The sequence below is a fragment of the Carcharhinus amblyrhynchos genome, chromosome 31 (assembly GCF_965287045.1).
Source record: "Carcharhinus amblyrhynchos chromosome 31, sCarAmb.v2.hapA, whole genome shotgun sequence".
NCBI classification, from domain to species: domain Eukaryota; kingdom Metazoa; phylum Chordata; class Chondrichthyes; order Carcharhiniformes; family Carcharhinidae; genus Carcharhinus; species Carcharhinus amblyrhynchos.
Window position 1 is genome coordinate 16301416 of NC_137354.1, and position 18949 is coordinate 16320364.

General features: G+C 46.5%; 1 protein-coding gene across 1 annotated transcript in view; it reads left to right on the top strand.

The window, feature by feature from the left end:
- Nucleotides 1–17448, top strand: part of LOC145360454 (stromal cell-derived factor 1-like) — a 30277-nt gene extending 12829 nt beyond the window's left edge. The window contains exons 3-4 of the mRNA XM_080215672.1: nucleotides 10653–10730; nucleotides 14987–17448. Of these exons, the coding sequence (XP_080071798.1) occupies nucleotides 10653–10730; nucleotides 14987–15002 (94 nt within the window). The 3' untranslated portion in view covers nucleotides 15003–17448. The remainder of the gene's footprint in view (nucleotides 1–10652; nucleotides 10731–14986) is intronic.
- The last annotated feature ends 1501 nt before the right edge of the window (nucleotides 17449–18949 follow it).

Genomic DNA, 18949 nt, shown 5'->3' on the forward strand with positions numbered 1-18949 from the left:
GCGCTGTGAGGCAGCTGTGCTAGCCACTGTGCCACCGTGCCATCTCAGAGGGTGTTGGGAATCTGGAACTCACTGCCTGAAAGTATGGTCAAGGGGGGAACTCTCACAACACCTAAGAAGCACTTGGATGAGCACTTGAAATAGAAGGCAAGGTGATGGACCAAGTGCTGGAAAGTGGGATGAGAACAAATAGGTTGGTTGATGGTTGGCACCGATATGATGGGCTGAAGGGCCTTTTTCTGCACTGAGTGGCTCCTACTTCTGAGGCTTAGCCAATGAGTCCTGCTTTTGAAAATGTGCATGTGATTTAATTTATTTTTGTCAGATGTATTGGGATACAGTGGAAAGTATTGTTTCTTGTGTGCTATACAGACAAAGCATACCATTCATAGAGTAGATAGGAGAGACAGAAAGGAGAGAGTGCAGAATGTAGTGTTACTGTCATAGCTAGGGTGTAGAGAAAGATCAACTTAATGCAAGGTAGGTCCATTCAAAAGTCTGACAGCAGCAGGGAAGAAGCTGGTCTTGAACTGGGTGGTACATGACCTCAGACTTTTACATATTTTTCCTGACGGAAGAAGGTGGAAGAGAGAATGTCCGGGGTGCATGGGGTCCTTGATTATGCTGGCTGCTTTGCTGAGGCAGCGGGAAGTGTAGACAGAGGCTGGTTTGCGTGATGGACAAGGCTACATTCATGACCCTTTATAGTTTCTTGTGTTGTTAATTGTGATGCTCCTACCCATGAACTTCACCGATTGACAATCATTGTCCTTACAGATGAATAAAATTCACAGCAGGACATATTTGACCAAATCCTGCGTAATTCAACAGAAAAAGGATGAGTACTGTAGGGTGTGTGCATGTGTAGTGGTATGCATGTGTGTGTGTGTGTGTGTGCATGTGTTTGCACGTGTACACACGTGTGTGTGTGCATGCACGTATGTATATGAGTGTGTACGCGCACGTGTGTATATGCGTGTGCACGCGCACACGTGTATAGGCGTGCGCACGCGCACGTGTGTATATGCGTGTGCGCGTGTACGTGTGTATATGCGTGTGCGCGTGTACGTGTGTATATGTGTGTGCATGCGCATGTGTATATGCACGTGTGTATATGCATGTGTGCATATGCATGTGTGCGCGCTCGTGTGTATATGCATGTGTGTGCGCATGTGTGTGTGTGCATATGTGTCAGAGTGTGTATGTGTGCATGTATATGTGTGAGCATGTGCATGTGTATATGTTCATATGTGTGTGTGCGTGTGCTCTGTGTGTGCGCGCACATATGTACATGTGTGTGCAGGTGTGTGTGTTCATATGTGTGTGCATGTGCATCTGTGTGCGCGCACGTGTGTGTACGTGTGTGTGTGTATGTGTGAGCGTGTGCGTGCATATATATGTGTGCATATTTGTGTGTGCAAATCGCTCCTAATCACTTTGCCCTACCTCTGTTACCTCTTCCAGTCCTTTCACCCACTCTGAAATCTTGTCATTCCTCCAATTTTGTTCTCGGGCACAGTTCCCTTGTAGTTATTTCCCAAAGCTTTTCCATGGGCAGCGCGGTGGCACAGTGGTTAGCACTGCTGCCTCACAGTGTCAATTCTAGCCTTGGGTCACTGTCTGTGTGGAGTTTGCACATTTGCCTTGTGCCTGCGTGGGTTTCCTCCGTGTGCCATGATTTCCTCCCACAGTCCAAAGATGTGTAGGTTAGGTGGATTGGCCATGCTAAATTTCCCCTTAGTGTCCAAAGATGTGTACGTTAGGTGGATTGGATATGGTAAATTGCCCCTTAGTGTCCAAAGATGAGCAGGTTAGGTGGATTGGATATGGTAAATTGCCCCTTAGTATCCAAAGATGTGTAGGTTAGGTGGATTAGCCATGCTAAGTTGCCCCTAAGTGTCCAAAGATGAGCAGGTTAGGTGGATTGGATATGGTAAATTGTCTCTTAGTGTCCAAAACTGTGTTGGTTAGGTGGATGGGCCATGCTAAACTGCCCTTAGTGTCTCAAGAGGTATTGCTGGCCAGGCTAAATTGCCCCTTAATGTTGCAAGGTGTGTAGACTAGATGGATTAGCCATGTGGAATTACAAGGATAAGGTAGGGGAGAGGGCCTGAGTAAGACTCGATGAACAAAGAACAGCCCAGCACGGGAAACAGGCCCTTCGGCCCAACGAGCCCGCGCCGCTGCATCCTCCTACACCTACCCTGCCCTGCGTGTATGCGAGTGGAACCCCTAACTTAGCCAGATTCAGGGGAGAATAGTGTCAATTTGGTAAACCAATCAGCCTAAGAGCACATCTTTGGGGTGTGGGAGGAAACCGGAGCGCCCGGAGGAAACCCACGCAACCACAGGGAGAATGCGCAAACTCCCACAGACACAGACCCAAATCCATGTATCTGCACAGCTAGCACAGGCCAAATGCCCTCTCCTGCACTGTAGGGATCCTATGATTCAATGTCTCGGCTGCTCCCTTTTCCCTGAAGCTGCTGTTTAAAAGTCTAACAACTCTTTGAGCGATGTTTCGGTTACCACCCCCACCGTTCTCCCTTGCGGGGCTCAGTGTTACGCTTGCTGACATTCCAGCCGCAGGGTTCTTTACCTCACTAAACGCCCCGAATGAATGCCAAGTGTTGGTGAGAGATGCCAGAAGAATGGCTGAATGGAAATAGTTGGGGTAAAAAAGTGGGTAAGAGGCCCAGGCCCTCATGTGTCGCGTTGAAAAGCTAGCATGTGAGAAACGGACAAGGAGATGAAGCAGTTGTTGACTTGGACTGTGCACAGCAGGAGGTTCCACTGGGAGAAAAGAACCCATCACTCCAAGAGGTGTTCCGTCAAAATAGCATCGGCCCACGAGGAACCGGGCCCACAGCGACTAAATAATGAAAGAAAAAGTAACACCCCATATTTTATAGTTTTAGATTCTGCCTTTCTCTGCTCCAGAGGCTTGGAAAAGATACAAGGCAAATTGGACAGAGAGTATCAGTGCCTCAAAAGGCAGCTCAGATATTTCAGACATGTACAAGAAAAGCAATTGATGACAGAATAGTAAATTGTTGGTATTTTTTGGGTATCTAGTTCCTGACAAGTGGAAATCCAGCACAGCACTCGAGTCCCAAGCTGAGCTGCTCAAAATATCACCTAGAAAGAAGCCGGAATGTTTTTGATTTTCCAAAGAATTTCCAGGAATCGTTTGTGGGTCCCAACCCCCCCACGCTTGTGTCAACAGTGTGTCTTGTGGCCCTGGGAGGCAGGCTGGGGCTGGCAGGAATGGGGCTGGCAGACAGGTGTGGCAGTGCCAGGGGGCCCAAGAGAAGGGCAGCCAGCCGCACCACTGGGGGAGCTCACCGCTGCTCAGACAGAGGGCGCCACAAGGTGGAGGCCCTCACCATGTGGGAAAACTGACTTGCAATCGTGAAGAGCCAGAGCTGTCGAGAACATCAATCCGCATGGGCGACATTGCCAGATAAATGTATTTGGTCGCGAATGTGCTGCGTTCAGCCCCTCCTGATGTGCAGAATTTAAAATTTAAAATTTTTAATTTAAATTAAATTTTTAATTTAAAATTCTGCATAATTTAAAACACATTTTCAATTTACAATTGATGGATTGGTAATCAGGACACTGTGGCCTGTGCCTTATTAACAGCAAGTCCCAGTCACCTCTCACCCTGTGCGCTTGCTGACATTCGTTGGAACCCCTTCACACAACGCTTAATTTTAAAATTCTCATCCTTGTTTTCAAATCCCTGCATGGCCTCCGCTCCTCCCTATCTCTGTCATCTCTTCCAGGCTCACAATCCTCTAAGATATCTGCTTTCCTTTAATTCTCACAGAATCCCTTCAGTGCCAAAGGAGGCCATTTGGCCCCTTGAGTCTGCACCAGTTCTCTGGCAGAGCATTCTTCCCAGCCACCACCTAACCCCAACACATCTACCCCACTGATCCACCTAACCCGCATTTCAGTGGAGCGTGGGAGGAAACCGGAGCGCCCGGAGGAAACCCACGCAGACACGGGGAGAATGTGCAAACTCCACACAGACAGTGACTCAGAGGCTGGAACTGACCCCGGGTCCCTGGCGCTGAGAGGCAGCAGTGCTAACCACTGTGTTACCATGCCGTTGAGTATCACCACTGATGCTTCATGCCATCATTGGTAGCTTGGCCATTTACACAAAGGTGGTCCAGCTGTTTGGCATTTCAATGAAAGAGATGGCATGGTGGCAGAATGGTTAGCACTGCTGCCCCACAGCTCCAGGGATCTGGGTTCGATACTGGCTTGGGTCATTGTGTGGTGTTTGGATGTTCTTCCTATGTCTGCGTGGGTTTCTTCCAGATGTTCCAGTTTCCTCCCACAGTCCAAAGATGTGCGGGTTAGGTTGATTGGCCATAATAAATTGACCCAGAGTATCCTGGAACGCGTAGGTTAGAGGGATTAGCGGGCTGAATATGTGAGGTTACGGAGATGTGAATCATAGAAACACTACAGTGCAGAAGTAGGCCATTCGGCCCATCGAGTCTGCACCGAACACAATCCCAGCCAGGCCCTACCCCCATATCCTTAAATACTTATCCGCTAATCCCTCTAACCGATGCATCTCAGGACTCTAAGGGGCAATTTTTAGCATGGCCAATCAACCTAACCCGCACCTCTTTGGACGATCTAAGTGTGAATTGTTGTTGGTGCAGACTTGATGGGCTGAATGGCCTCCTTCTGCACTGTAGGGAATCTATGAATCTTTCGATGATAAGCTCTGAACATGATGCCAGCATTCTAAAGCATGGCACATAAAGGAGATGGCACCCTTTCCAGAGTCTACGAACGAATTGTCCACAGTGTGAGTCAGCCAACATAACAAAGAACAACACAGCACGGGAAACAGGCCCTTCGGCCCAACGAGCCCACGCCACCATTTTAACATTGCGAATTCCCACTTCCACCCGTGACCCTTGTCTACGCTAATGGCACTCAGCATAGAAAATGTATTTTAAATATCAAACATTCAGAAGTTAATAATAAGACCTGGTGATTATATTTCTTTTCTATACAGACTTGGCATCAAAGCTATGAAGCGGGGTCTCAGATCATTGCCTTGCTAACCCTAAGTCATTGGTATTGCAATGAGGCATATCATAACACGGACATGCTAAGGGTCAGATATTTGCCACATGGACTATCCGTCACTCGAAATTGAATGAATAATTGGCCTCACCAGGGAAGGTGTCTGATATTGCTGACAGGACATGTCATTGGTTAATTCTGGAGTGTACTTTTATCCGTGCATTGATTCGATTCTGATGAAAAGTGAGCAAAGCTGGTAGAAAGCAGAGAAGGGCTTTCGCCTGTTTTGTGGCACCCACCCGAAAAGGGTGTTCGCAGGGAAGAACTGCACCTTATCACATCCCTGGTATGTGGAATCTGGACTGTTTAGTTCGACACTCCTCTGCGTCCTTCAGGTCAAACATGTCTTGTCCATAATGTTTAAAGATTAGTGTCACAAGTAGGCTCACATTGACACCGCAATGAAGTTACTGTGAAAATCTACTAGTTGCCAAACTCTGACGCCTGTTCAGGTACACTGAGGGAGAATTTAACGCACCTGAACAGCACGACTGTGGGAGGAAACAGAGTAGCTGGAGGAAACCCATGCAGACATGGGGAGAATGTGCAAACTCCACACAGACAGTGACCCGAGGCCAGAATTGAACTCATGTCCTTGGCGCTGTGAGACAGCAGTGTTAATCACTGTGCCACCGTGCCTGCACTATATTTTTTCCAGCAAATTCAGGGTCAAAACATTTCCCTTCAAGTGAATTACTTTTTGAAGTATAAAGATTGTTATCTGCCCTGAGCCACAATTGCTGTAACTTTTGATGAAAAGAGAGTTTGCCAATCAGTGCCCTTTTCTCCTGCAGCATAAACATGTCTACGTTTGAGCTTTGGCATTTTGGTGTTTGTCCTGATGAGTGCAAGGAAAAAAGCTTCCACAACACGTCTCGCTTTACCAATATTTAAGTCCTGCATTACTAAGTGACTACAGTAATCCTGTAGCATTCATCAATGGGACAGCACAGCACAGTGACACAGTGGTTAGCACTGCTGCCTTGCAGCGCTAGGGGCCCGGGTTGGGCTACTGTCTGTATGGAGTTTGCACATTCTCCATATCTCTGCATGGGTTCCTCTGGGTGCTCCAGTTTCCTCCCACAATCTGAAAGATGTGGGGGTTAGGTGCATTGGCCATGCTAACTTCGCCCTCTGTGTACCCGAACAGGTGCTGGAATGTGGTGACTAGGGGATTTTCACAGTAATGTCATTGCAGTGTTAATGTAAGCCTACTTGTGAGACTAATAAATAAACTTTAAACATTATGGGAAAGATATTTTTGACCTGAAGAATGTGTGGGTTTCCTCTGGGTGCTCCAGTTTCCATTCACAGTCCAAAAGATGTGCAAGTTAGGTGCACTGGCCATGCTAATTTCACCCTCTGTGTACCTGAACAGGTGCCAGAACGTGGCAACTAGGGGATTTTCATAGTAACTTCATTGCAGTGTTAATGCAAGCTGAGTTGTGACACTACTTTAGATAAAAGCAAGTTTTTGTTTTCTCTCGTTTGAATTAGAAGTTCCAAGTAAGTTCTCTCTTATTCTTAATTCCAAAGATGTGCGGGTTACGTTGATTGGCCATGCTAAATTGCCCCTTAGGGTCAGGGGGACTAGCAGGGTAAATATGTGGGGTTACTGGGGATAGGGCCTGGGTGGGATTGTTTTTGGTGCACAAACAGGCTGAAAGACGTGCTGGTAAGGTGCATTGGCCATGCTAAATTACCCCTAGTACAAACAGGCGCCGGAGTGCGGCAACTAGGGGATTTTCACAGTAACTTCATTGCAGTGTTAACGTAAGCCTACTTGCGACGTTAATAAATAAATTTTATTTAAAATAAGGTCAAGGGGTGGGATTTCATGGCCTCGCTCAAGCGAGATCGGAAATGCCTGCCCGAGGTCGACGGACATTTGAGTTGTCCGCCCCCTCACCCGCTCTGATTCTGTGGCGGCCGGGGCTGGAAAATTCCGGAGAAGATTCCTATCAGAACTGATTCAGTCATGTGTAAAAATTAAAACAAAACCTGACACCGTGTTGGCTTGCGAATCGGTAAAAGAAGGCCTCAGGTGTTCAGGGGGATGATGGGCTTGTGGGAATGTTGACGGCCAACGTCACGTGCCAATAACTGGAGGGCCAACACTGAGAAAGTGTTGTTGTGAGGGGCTGCGGGAGGGACGGTCAGTTTTCAGCCAACTTGGAAACTTTCACCATGGGAAATGCACTCGACTCTCAGCTTTGCTCCATCAGGAGATTTTTTTAAAAAATTCTTTTGCTTCCATTCCACCCAGCGCAGGATCAGTGGTAAGGTCGACATCTGGAAATACTTATCCTCTCCTACCTCCCAACTGGTTGGCACCGGGAACACCTTTGTTTAGCTGGCTGTCTGAGCGGATTGTTTATTTGGGCTGATGACGAGGGCGTTGATTTTCCTGCCTATTTATTGTTGTGTGTTCATGCCAAATTGGAAACTCTCCTGTCTTCTGTTGGGCGTTTACTAGGGAATATCAGCTATGTGTTTACGATTCACTTCATTCCATTGCGCTGCTGTCCGATTCTGTACAAACCAGGGTTTAAAAATCAGTGGAAAAACATGTTTACCTACACTAATTTACTGAATCACTTATTATACATTCACATCCATTAATTTTCATTGTTGTTACAATTAATATTTAAAACTCTCAATATCTAGATTTCCAAAACATGCTTCTTTGCTTTAATAGAGAATTGTTAGCAAAAGTTAGAACATTTTTATAAAGGAGCTATGTTTTAAAAGCTGTCTAAGTTTTATTATAGTAAAAAGTCTGACAACACCAGGTTTTAGTCCAACCTATTTATTTGATAATATACTCACTAGCTTTCGGGGTTACCCCCTTCGTCAGGTGAATGGAGAGTTCTGGCCTCAGACAGAGCATATAAAGCACAGACAGTTTAGAGATTACTAAACTGTCTGTGCTTTATATGCTCTGTCTGAGGCCAGAACTCTCCATTCACCTGACGAAGGGGGTAACCCCGAAAGCTAGTGAGTATATTATCAAATAAATAGGTTGGACTAAAACCTGGTGTTGTCAGACTTTTTACTGTGTTTACGCCAGTCCAACGCCGGCATACCCACATCATAAGTTTTATTATGCCAATGGTTTATGGATAAAACCAGATCTATAGTGATAACTCCCACTTGTATATTGACAGTGCTGGATAATTGACACTGGTTCCAGAGAATGATCCCCGTGATGGAACTAATGGACTTTGGGGCTCTTTGCTGCAAATTCCTTCTGCTTCTGTCTTTAGAGTTTATTTATTAGCCACAAGGAAGGCTGACATTCACACTGCAGTAAAGCCACTGTGAAATTCCCCCAGTCGCCACAGTCCGGAGCCTGTTCGGGTCAATGTACCTAATTGGCACGTCTTTCAGAATGCGGGAGGAAACTGGAGCACCCGGAGGAAACCCACGCAGACACGGGGAGAATGTGCAAACTCCACACAGACAAACACCCGAGACCGGGAATTGAACCTGGGTCCCTGGTGCTGTGAGGCAACCGTGCTAACCACTGTGCTACCACACTGTCCCCCTCCTTACATTGCAATCATTGGGAGGTGATGGTCTAATGGTATAATCACTAGGCTTCTAATCCAGAAACTCGGCTCATGTTCTGGGGACCCGGGTTCGAATCCCGCCATGGCAGATGGTGGAATCTGAATTCAATAAAATAAATACCTGGAATTTAAGAATCTAATGTGAAACCATGGTTGAAAAAACCCATCTGGTTCATTAATGTCCTTTAGGGAAGGAAATCTGCCATCCTTACCTGGCCTGGCCTACATGTGACTCCAGAGCCACAGCGATGTGGTTGACTCCCAACTGCCCTCTGAAATGGCCAAGAGAGACGCAGGTCAGAATTTTACCAGCAAGTCCACCTGAGGGTTCGTACAAACCCGCCTGAGGCCAACGGAGAATGTCGTTCTCTGAGCCTCGTCCGCCCCTGGAGCTTGTAAAATTCCGGCCACTCAGTTCAAGGGGCAACTAGGGATGGGCAATAAATGCTGGCCCAGCCAGCGATACCCATGTCCCAGAAACTAATTTACAAAATACAATTCAAAAAAAAAAGTCTCACTGACTGTGAAACACTATGGGGCTGTCCTGAGATCGTGATCCAGAGGAAATGCAGCTAATTTATTTCATAAACGATAAATATTGTTGGGGGAGGGGTGTGCTGGGAAAGGGTGGGGGGGGTGGGGGGGCGGGAATGTTCATTTCTTGTCTGTGAGGGAGGGGTTGAACTGTTGGGAGGAGAGTGTGGAAGCTGTGGAGAGCTCTGACCGATAGCCACATTTAAATGCTCTGCATACCAATGACCTGAAGACAGGCATTAAGCAATGTGCGGTAATGTGGCACAGTGGTTAGCACTGCTGCCTCACAGCGCCAGAGGCCTAGGTTCGATTCCCGGTTAGGGTCACTACCTGTGCGGAATCTGCACCTTCTCCCTGTATCTGTGTGGGTTTCCTCCCACAGTCCGAAAGACGTGCTGGTTAGGGTGCATCGGCCGTGCTAAATTCTCCCTCAATGTACCCGAACAGGCGCCAGAGTGTGTCAACTAGGGGATTTTCACAGTAACTTCACTGCAGTGTTAATGTAAGCTACTTGTGACAATAATAAATACATGTGTACAAGTAACTTACTGCATGGTGGCACAGTGGTTGGTAATGCTGCCTCACAATGCCAGGGACCCGGGTTCAATTCCAGCCTCGGGGGTCACTGTCTGTGTGGAGTTTGTACGTTCTCCCTGTGTCTGCATAGGTTTGCTCCGGTTTCCTCCCACAGTCCGAAAGACGTGCTGGTTAGGTGCATTGGCCATGCTAAGTTCTCCCTCAGTGTACCCGAACAGGCACCTGACTGTGGTGACTAGGTGATTTTCACAGTAACTTCATTACAGCGTTAACGTAGGCCTACTTGTGACACTAATATATAAACTTTGGCGACAATACAGGGCAGTCTCTATAGTCTTCACCTGGCCCAATCCTCACATGTTTCCACGTGTGCTCACAGTAGGAAGTCTGACAACAAAACCTGGTGTTTACCCCAGTCCAACGCCGGCATCTCCACATCCATGTGCGCTCCCATGGGAGGAGTGAAGCACAGGTTAGTTATAGTAGGAACAAGATGTTAGTGAAATTAGAGTCATCTGCAATCCTTCCCTCAATGTATCCCGTGCAATGGGAGTGACAGAAGGAAGCACGATATTTTCAATCTCTGTCGAAACATTGCTCTTAAACTGGGAAACCTCCCCGTACTGAAAAATAGCGAAGCTGACGGGAATTTCCCTACACTTCGACTCCCCTCTTGGGTGCTACCTGGGATTGCCTCAGGCCTTGTTGGCAGGGTTGATGGGAATGAGAGGCAGGTTTCCTCCCTGCGTGTTCTGGGGGAGAGGGTCGGGGGGGGGTTGTCGTGTGCAGGTACTCACCCTCTCTGGTCTCTGAGAATCGTCGGGGCGTTTATCAACGATTCGTCTTCTTTTGTGCCAAGGTTACAACCCACTTTGTTCTTTTGTTCGGCAGAGCGACTCTGAAGATGAACGGCAACCAGATCTGCATCCACCCCAAAACAAGATGGCTGCGTTTTAGAAGTAAACATCTGTAAGGACACAAAACCACCCGCGTTACTTCAAATTATCTGCAACTGTATTGCCCCTCACTTCAACAAGGCGACCGAGTACACTTGGAATGAACGATTACATTTATGGAACATTCAGTTATGATATATTTAAAGTTGTGCTCATTTCCTGCAAGTATAACTGCAGGGCGGCACGGTGGCCCAGTGGTTAGCACTGCTGCTTCATAGCTCCAGGGGCCTGGGTTTGATTCCCGGCTTGGGTCACTATCTACGTGGAGTTTGCACATTCTCCCCGTGTCTGTGTGGGTTTCCTCTGGGTGTTCCAGTTTCCTCCCACAGTCCAAAGATATGTGGGCTAGGTTGATTGGCCATTCTAAATTGCTCCTTAGTTCCCGGGATGCAAAGGTTGGAGGGATTAGTGGGGTGAACATGTCGGGATATGGGGATACGGCCTGGATGGGATTGTGGTTGATCCAGACTAGATGGGCTGAATGGCCTCTTTCTGCGCTGTAGGATTCTATGATTCTGTCACACTTATTTCCTGTCACTTTGGAATCCCTTCGGTGCAGAAGGAGGCCATTCAGCCCATCGAACCTGCACCACCCTGACCCTATCCCCTTCACAAATAATAAAAGCAAATTACTGCGGATGCTGGAATCTGAAACCAAAAGAGAAAATGCTGGAAAATCTCAGCGGGTCTGGCAGCATCTGTAAGGAGAGAAAAGAGCTGATGTTTCCAGTCCGGATGACCCTTTGTTAAAGCTGTCATCTGGACCCGAAACATCAGCTCTTTCCTCTCCTTACAGATGCTGCCAGACCCGCTGAGATTTTCCAGCATTTTCTCCTCACCTCTTTACCCTAGCTGGTCCCCGAACATTAAGGGGCGATTTAGCACGGCCAATCCACCTAACCTGCACATTGAGTGAGGTTTTCCTGTCCCTTCCACCCTGAGACTAGAAATTCCCGCCTGTGGTTAACGGACCTTTGTAATGGTCCATCAAATTATCCGTCCCACCCACAACAATCCTCCGTGGCGGGTGGAACCCGATGATTTAGCCCATTGTTTCTGTCACTGCAGTAGACAGTGAAACAATTGTATTTCTACAGCAAGAAGATTGTTTGGGCAGCTGGAGGAAGGAAAAATCCTTTTCGGAAGCATCACTGCAGATTGTAATTCGTTGCCTCAATAGTCCTGACAAGAATTTGGGGGTCCTTTTCTCGAGAACCAGAGTGGGAGACTCGATAGTACCTCTTACCATTACTAAAATCTCGATTAAGGTGGGTTTAGAATGATCAGACATTGATAATGGCTCACGGGACGGCACGGTGGCCCAGTGGTTAGCACGGCTGCCTCACAGCGCCAGGGACCTGGGTTCAATTCCCGGCTTGGGTCACTATCGGTGTGGAGCTTGCACATTCTCCCCGTGTCTGCGTGGGTTTCCTCCAAGTGCTTGGGTTTCCTCCCACACTCCAAAGGTGTGCGGGTTAGGCGGATTGGCCATGCTAAATTGCCCCTTAATGTCGGGGGGGTGAGCAGGGTAATTATATGGGGTTACGGGAATAGGGCCTGGGTGGGATTGTGGTTGGTGCAGACTCGATGGGCCGAATGGCCTCCTTCTGCACTGTAGGGTTTCGATGATTTTATTCCCACGTGGAGGTAACAAGGCAAACGGGAGATTTTTGACTTTGCCATTGCAGTCTTCACCTTAATCCATTGGGACAAACCCCTCTCCCTCTTCCTTTTTTAACCTCCTTCCCCTTCCTTGTTTTAGGATCATTGCCACGTAGAAAGAAAAGGGATAATGGGCTCTAACTAGCTGACGGAAATCATCCCATTCCACTTCAGGACTCGCTTAGGCTCCTCAGTGGAGTATATGAATTCTCACTTGTACAATGGGTGGGGTTGGTAAATTATTCTGGGAACAGATCTCTGTGTAAAAACTGGACAGCATGAATCTGAGGAAATAAATGATTTACAGTTTGCAGCTTTGTGTTGTCTTGGACTCGGAAAAAGGAGGAGGAATAGGCCATCTGACCTCTTCAGCCTGCTCTGCCGTTCCAATAGACTGTGGATGATCTAACTGTGGCCTTAACACTTCCCTGCCTTTCCCCCTCAACTCCATTGCTGATCAAAGATCTGTCTCACTTATACATTCACTGGCCCCGCCTCCAACGCTCTCTGAGCTACAGGCTTCCCAAGATTAACCGTTCATTGAGAGAACCAATCCCTCTTCATCTCGCTCTCAAACGGGAGACTCCTTATTCTGAAGCTGTGCCCCCAGTTTCAGATTCCCCCACGTGGTGAACACGTTCTCAGCATCACCCCTCGCAATGTGATGGGGGCGATCTTACCAAAAAGATTCAAAGTGCCGAGCGATCATGAAAATGGGAGAGAATCACCCCCATTTTTTTTTTGGGTGAACTTCCATACGCTACCTTATGCCACTTGGAGAAAATTAAAGATCCCAAATGTGATTCTCGCCAGTAGGGAGAATTCATGCCAGGAAGCCAACTCCAGGCTGCTAGAGGGCGTTATTGCACATGCACCCTGATCTTCCAGTGCGCTATGTACAAGAGAATCTGTCGCTCTCCCCCACCACACCCCAACATCGCACCACCTCTCTTCCCCCACCACGATCGTGATCACCTCTCATTCTTCTAAACGCTAATAAGTTTAGGCTCAATCTGCTCAATCTTTCTTCATAAGACAATTCCTTCATCCCAGGAATCTGTCAAATGAACCTTTTCCGAGCTGCCTCCAATGCAAGCATATTCCTCCTTAAATACGGAGACCAGAACCGCGTGCCGTACCCTAGATGTGATCTCACTTTTGTTCTGCACAGTTCAAGATTTCCCTAGTTTTGTCCTTTATTCCCGCTCGCTTAGTTCAGAGAGACATTTTATACGTTGGTCTATGTTTGCCTGCATTTCCTGCCCCCTGTTAATAACTGGCTGGGACTTGCTACTGGAATTAGTTGGTAGCATTCAATGCCTCTGCCCACAGTTAGACGGACAAATCCAAACAATACTCAGATGGCAGAAATTTCTCATCAGATATATTTTCCACCATTTTCCTTCAGTGCCTATTTGGACCTTGGTGCCCAATGTTGGGGCAATGGAAGGAGCTGGTTTAAACTTGGTAATTCACACTTAGGCACTTGATTTAGCTTAACCAATGGCCTGGAGCCCTCTGAGGCTTGATACAATGACACTGGAGTGAAGTCAGGAGTTCACCATTGCAGCTTCAGAACTGAAGGTGCTGCTTAATTCTGCTGGAGGGGATGTCCCAAGGCTGGTGCCTCAGTTGTGTTTTTTTAGACACATTTCTTTCCCTTTGGGGAATAATGGGGGGAAGATTTGAATTAAATCTTTTTTTTTGTTCACTGTTTAAATTCTGGGGAGATCCTAATTGACAATTTAAAGTTTATTTACTCGTGTCACAAGTAGGCTTACATTGACACTGCAATGAAGTTACTGCGATAATCCCCTAGTTGCCACGGTCCGGCCCCTGTTCTGGTACACTGGAGGAGGATTTAGCACGGCCAATGCACCTAACCAGCACATCTTTTGGACTGTGGGAGGAAACCGGAGCATTTGGGGGAAACCCACGCAGACATGGGGAGAACGTGCAGACTCCACACAGACAGTGACCTGAGCCGAGAATTGAACCCAAATCCCTTGGCGCTGTGAGGCAACAGTGTTGACCACTGTACCGTTCCACAGGCGAGCTGATGTTAATACTGATGTGGAGATGCTAGTGTTGGACTGGGGTGGGCAGGAGCAGTATGGTAGCACAGTGGTTAGCACTGCTGCCTCACAGCGCCAGGGACCCGGGTTCGATTCCCGACTCGGGTCACTGTCTGTGTGGAGTTTGCACATTCTATCCGTGTCTGCATGGGTTTCCTCTGGGTACTCCGGTTTCCTCCCAAATTCTGAAAGACATGCTGGTTACGTTTATTGACTCAAACAGGCGCCGTACTGTGACGACTAGGGGAATTTCACAGTAACTTCATTGCAGTGTTAATGTAAGCCTTACTTGTGACTAATAAATTAACTTTTAAAACAAAAAGAAGTCTCACAACACCAGGTTAAAGAACAACAGGTTTATTTGGAATCACGAGCTCCAAAAGGAAAAATCAGGGCTCCGCAAGCTTGTGATTCTGAATAAACCTGTGAGACATTAGCCTGGTGTTGTGAAGTTAATACTGTTTAAGGTGTCTTAATTCCAATAGTCAGAAACACAAGGCAGTTGTTAATGAAAACCTCCATTTCTTTGCAGGAAATCCATGATGTAGAGGGAGCAGAGATGGGTTGATCCTGCGAACCGATGCGGCTAAAGAAAATTATGACACCCTTCTGTACTCAACGCAGCCTGAAGTCACGCACAGTATATTACCCAGTAACCAGCTGTTACGTAGTGATATAATTTACAAGCTGAATGTTTATAGCATTACATTGCGACTTATGCCTGAAGGTTCACTGTGACGACCACTTTTATTAGCCTTCCATCTACATCACATTGACCCATAGCCTGAACCTTTAAGAAGAAACATATGAAACTCTGTGTGTACATCTCAATTAGAGGTAGTGGTTCAAACCTGTGGTTCTGGTGGGGTTGAGAAGTTGCCAGTGTGACATTGCAACTTGCTGCCGTTGCCCATTAATATACAGGGATCTGGCTGCCCAATAGCTTCAATAAGACAATTCCATTCTTCGTGCAAACTGAACACGGCCAACTCGATATAATCTCAAAGGGTGCAATTATTGCACAAGAGGCTGAGATTATTTGGAGCTCTCCCCGTTGCTGGCTGTGACTCCGGTGGGATTCTGATGGAAGTCTGGCTGCTTCCCCTCCCCGGGGAGATGTTGGTCTCCCACCAGGATTTCGGCTGGAGCCTGGCAAGGGACATGGCTTATGAGCACGCTCGTTGATAACTGCAGATCTCCTGCAGTCACCTCAATTCCAAAGATGGAGTGGGGTGAGTCCTAAATGCCAGAAGGGTGAAGCTTTCGCCTCCAATGGGAAGCTAAATGCATCTTTCTCTGCTGAGGCCTTGGTGCCAAAGGGGGATACAATGTAAGCGTCCCAGTGGACAGGAAACCTTTGCCGGAAAAATAAACAAAACAGCAGTCGATAACAGGCCTACAACATGTTAAATACAGTCAGAAACGCTTGGATGAAAAGGTAATCTCTTGGCGTTTTGGTCTGCTTCTCGTGAAATATAAACATAATGCCAAAAAAATAAAGAAAATTGTTTTCCCCACATGCACTCAACAACAAAAAACTTCAAGCTTTATTACTTTAAATTGGCTTGATTAGCATCACATCTACGAACATTCAATCCCTCCATCACCGATGTTCAGTAGCAGTGTACTATCTACAAGATGCACTGCAAAGATACTGAGACAGCACCTTCCAAACCCATGGCCACTTCCATCTAGAAGGACGAGGGCAGTCGACACATGGGAACACCATCACCTGCGAATTCCCCTCCAAGCCACTCACCATCCTAACTTCTAAATATATCGCCGTTCCTTCACAGTCGCTGGGTCAAAATCCTGGAATTCCCTCCCTAACGGCATTGTGGGTCAACCCACAACATGTGGACTGCAGCAATTCAAGAAGGCAGTTCACCACCACCTTCTCAAGGGCAACTAGGGATGGGCAATAAATGCTGGCCCAGCCAGCGACACCCATATCCCATGCATGAATGAAATAAAAGAATAAACATTTGGCAATTTTGCATTGGAACATCTCTTAAAATGTTCATTTTCTGTCACCCCTGGGATACAAAATATGGAGACAGCACAGAAACTAAGTTAGGCATCCTCAGTGTAGTGCTGAGGTGGCAGCATGGTGGCACAGTGGTTAGCACTGCTGCCTCACAGCGCCAGAGGCCTGCGTTCGATTCCTGGTTTGGGTCACTGTCTGTGCAGAGTCTGCATGTTCTCCCCGAGTCTGCGCGGGTTTCCTCCACATGCTCCGGTTTCCTTCCACAGCCCAAAAAAAAAGACGTAGGTGCATTGGCCGTGCTAAATGCTCCCTCAGTGTACTCGAACAGGCACCGGAGTGTGGCGACTCAGGGATTTTCACAGTCACTTCATTGCAGTGTTAATGTAAGCCCCCTTGTGTGTAATAAATAAACTTTAAAAAAAGGTGAGCTATTAATTCCGGATCGCACCTTTCCGTTTGCAGAGACATTAAAATTTCCCACAGCAGTAATTGAGCGAGGTCAGCCAAAAAATGCCCTAGTCCTTAAGAAGTGAATGAGATGTACCCCCTGGAGAGGTCTGAGGGATGCAGCGGTGGGCAAAATGGGTTTGCAAGAAGTGTGGACTGCAATTCAATTTAGTGTGTGCATCGCGTCAGTCCAGAAATCTCTGATCAGATGCTTTCTATAACTACAAACAAAGAACAAAAAAATTATAGCACAGGAACTTTGGTCCTCTAAGCCTGTACCCACCATGCTGCCTGACTGAACTAAAACCCCCTACCCTTCCATGGACCATATCCCTCTATTCCCATCCTATTCATGTACTTGTCAAGCTGCCCCTTAAAAGTCACTATTGTATCTGCTTCCACTACCTCCCCCAGCAGTGAGTTCCAGGCACCCACTACTCTCTGTGTAAAAAATCTGCCTCGTACATCTCCTCTAAACCTTGCCCCTTGCACGTTAACCTGTTCCCCCATGTAATTGACTCTTCCACCCTGGGAAAAAGCTTCTGACTATCCCCTCTGTCCATGCCTCTCATAATCTTGTAGACTTCTATCAGGTCTCCCCTCAACCGCCGTCGCTCCAGTGATGCCCTCCATACCAGGCAACATCCTGATAAATCTTTTCTGTAGTCTCTCCAAAGCCTCCATATCCTCCTGGTGACCAGAATTGAACACTACATTCCAAGTGCGGCCTAACTAAGGTTCTATAAGGCTGTAACATGACTTGCCAATTTTTGAACTCAATGCCCCTGCAAAAATCCCCACCGGAAGAGTTTTGAGTATAGAATACAGAATACAAAGTAATTATTTTGGAAAAGAAAGCAAGAGAAAGCATTTAAGCCAGCTGTAACACATTTTAAAAAAATATATACGTTAAAAATCATATACTCGAGAGTTACTGACAATAACACATATGCTGCATCTATTATTAATATAGATTCAATTATATTAAAATTGTATCAATGCCTGGGGTTGGGGTGGGTTTGGGGGAATGATTTGGTTTATTATTGTCACATGTATTGGTATACAGTGAAAAAAATTGTTTCTTGCGAAGCTACACAGACAAAGCATACCATTCATAGAGAAGGAAAGGAGAGGGTGTAGAATGTAGGTTACAGTCATAGTTAGGCTGTAGAGAAAGGTCCTATCCATGTTGTTTTGATTTGACTTATTAGTGTCACGTGTATTACTATACAGTGAAAAGTATTATTTCTTATGCGTCACACAGATAAAGCATTCTGTTCATAGAGAAGGAAAGGGGAGAGTGCAGAATGTAGTATTACAGTCATAGCTAGAGTGTAGAGAAAGGTCTTATTCATATTGTTTTGATTTGATTTATTAGTATCATGTGTATTAGTCTATAGTGAAAAGTATTGTTTTTTGCGTGCTATACAAAGCATACTGTTCATAGAGAAGGAAAGGAGAGGGTGCAGAATGTAGTGTTGCAGTCATAGCTAGGGTGCAGAGAAAGTCCCTATGCATATTGTTTTGATTTGATTTATTATTGCCATATGTATTGGGTACAGTGAAAAGTATTGCTTCTTGCACGCTATACAGACAAAGCATACTGTTCATAGAGAAGGAAAGGAGCGGGTGCAGAAAGTAATGTTACAGTCATAGATAGGGTGTAAGAGAAAGATCAATTGTGAGCGAGGAAAGTAGATTTATGTAGAGAAGACTGCACACAGGGTGGTCTGATTAAAAACGGAATTACTTTCAGAAACTGATCTATAGGGCCCTGGGGAACACGCATAATTCTATAAGTCGGTCATTATGTCCTTAAATCTGCACAATGGTAACTGATTTATTCCCTCTTACCTAATGGTCTATATCAGCTATTGATTTTGTCCTTGAATATTCCACATTGTTTCCCAAATATTTTGCAAGTGTGGTAACAATCAGTAATTGGGGACTCTGATGCCTAGCTGTCTGACAGCAATTCTGACTCAGGTTTGCTCATTGTAACACAATACAATGCTATTTTTTTGTGTGTGTGGTTCCCTCCAATTCGTTCTAAATTTACAA